Source organism: Monopterus albus, unplaced genomic scaffold, assembly GCF_001952655.1.
Source record: "Monopterus albus unplaced genomic scaffold, M_albus_1.0 scaffold2556.1, whole genome shotgun sequence".
NCBI lineage: Eukaryota > Metazoa > Chordata > Actinopteri > Synbranchiformes > Synbranchidae > Monopterus > Monopterus albus.
Window position 1 is genome coordinate 1 of NW_018130429.1, and position 1686 is coordinate 1686.

General features: G+C 41.5%; 1 protein-coding gene across 1 annotated transcript; it reads left to right on the forward strand.

Moving 5' to 3' along the window:
* Positions 1 to 505: 505 nt before the first annotated feature.
* On the forward strand, positions 506 to 1398 carry LOC109954011 (V-type proton ATPase subunit B-like; the record flags this gene model as incomplete). The annotated part of the gene is made up of 2 exons (XM_020589444.1): positions 506 to 656; positions 1316 to 1398. Coding segments are annotated over 2 exons (234 nt in total), but the record flags the coding sequence as incomplete, so codon positions are not given.
* Between the last annotated feature and the right edge of the window lie 288 nt (positions 1399 to 1686).

Consider the following 1686-nt stretch of genomic DNA (forward strand, 5'->3'; position numbering starts at 1 on the left):
GCATCTAAAGCCAATGTGTTTGTTTTGGTAACTTTAGCAACCTAGCAAGGTCATATTTTACCTTTGTATTGAACTAATAATTTTAAGTGTGCAGTAATTCGAGCTTTGTGCAGTGTTAGTGCTCTTTGTGTCCCATTAGCAGTAACCAGGGTGTTCTACTGACAGATTTACTCATTATTCAGGTAATGCTAGGTTCAGACTAGAGGCTGCTTTTAATGCACAGTTTGTTGCAACCAGACATCCAATGCTTGCGTTGTTGCAGGACATGCACAGAGGTTATGGTGTCAGTTTGTTTTGAATTTCACTAGACCCTCTAATGGGGGGGGATTCTTTCATGCAAATTCAACATTTTCTCAAACTTTCTGAAAATCTGGGAGAAAAGCAGCAAAGGAAAAGAAAAGGGAATGAAAATAAATTGTAACTGTGCTAACAGTTTTGAATCTTTTGGCTTCTTCTTACCTGTATCTTGTTGCCCCCTTACTCACCCGCCACCCTCCATCTTTAGGTTTCTGCTGCCCGAGAGGAGGTGCCTGGCCGTCGAGGCTTTCCTGGCTACATGTACACTGATCTGGCCACCATCTATGAACGAGCCGGCCGTGTGGAGGGCAGAAATGGCTCCATCACCCAGATCCCCATTCTCACCATGCCCAATGATGGTGAGAGCAGCAGCAATAGAACAAAAGCTTTCTGTGCTTTATGTTAGACCAAAGTGACATCTTCAACCATCAACCTTGTAGTGGACCCAGATAAGAATTACAAACATGTTTTGATGCTTTTAAAACAAGGCTTGATTGTGTATTTGCTGGATATCACTGTGATTGTACAGATTATACTCCAGTGTTCTGTTTTCTGTCCTTAAATTCCTAACTCTCTCCAAGTCATTGTTTGAATTACTGCAGTAGGCATGTGAAATGGACAGAGCAGACATTTTTGATGCCTGCAGTTACCATAGCAACACGTATGAAGAGCCTACTCCTATCTAGTTGAACAGAAGTCCCCCATTACAGCATTGCAGGGAGGTGATTGTGTCGGCTTTTACTAAACACTGCTGGTGTTCCAAAGGGCTCTCGGGCTCCTGATTTAGAGTAAAGGTCTTTAAACCGGGAAGCTTACACAAATTTCTCTTCTATGTGTGACATTTGTTTTAATGCCTGCAAATCAGTTAGGGATTTGAATAGTGCCTCAATCACTGATTGTAAGCTCAACCAAGGCACTATATGTAGCGTTTATATTAATTGTAGTGCAGTGTTTAAATGCAAGAAAGAGACAAGATTTGTTTGATATGTTGTGATTAAATAATTACTGTGTCTAACAGACATCACTCATCCCATTCCTGATCTGACTGGATACATCACAGAGGGCCAGGTCTACGTTGATAGACAGCTGCACAACAGACAGGTATTCATCAGTCCTTTTCTGAAGCCATTTCTTTGCAGCAACATTGTCACACTTGGGGAACTAAGAATGGGTTGACATTCTCGGGTTACCTGGTCCCAGTGTTACAGTAGCTTTTATTCAAAATTGCTACATGCTGTGCTGGTTATTCCATGTGCCTTCACATAAACACTGCAAGTCAAAAGTTTGGACACACTTAAATATATATTGCATATACAAGCTTCACTGCAGAGTCTAGAGCTGTCAAATGCAAGCATCTGTGGTTATGGTCATTTAACAAGGGGAAAATGT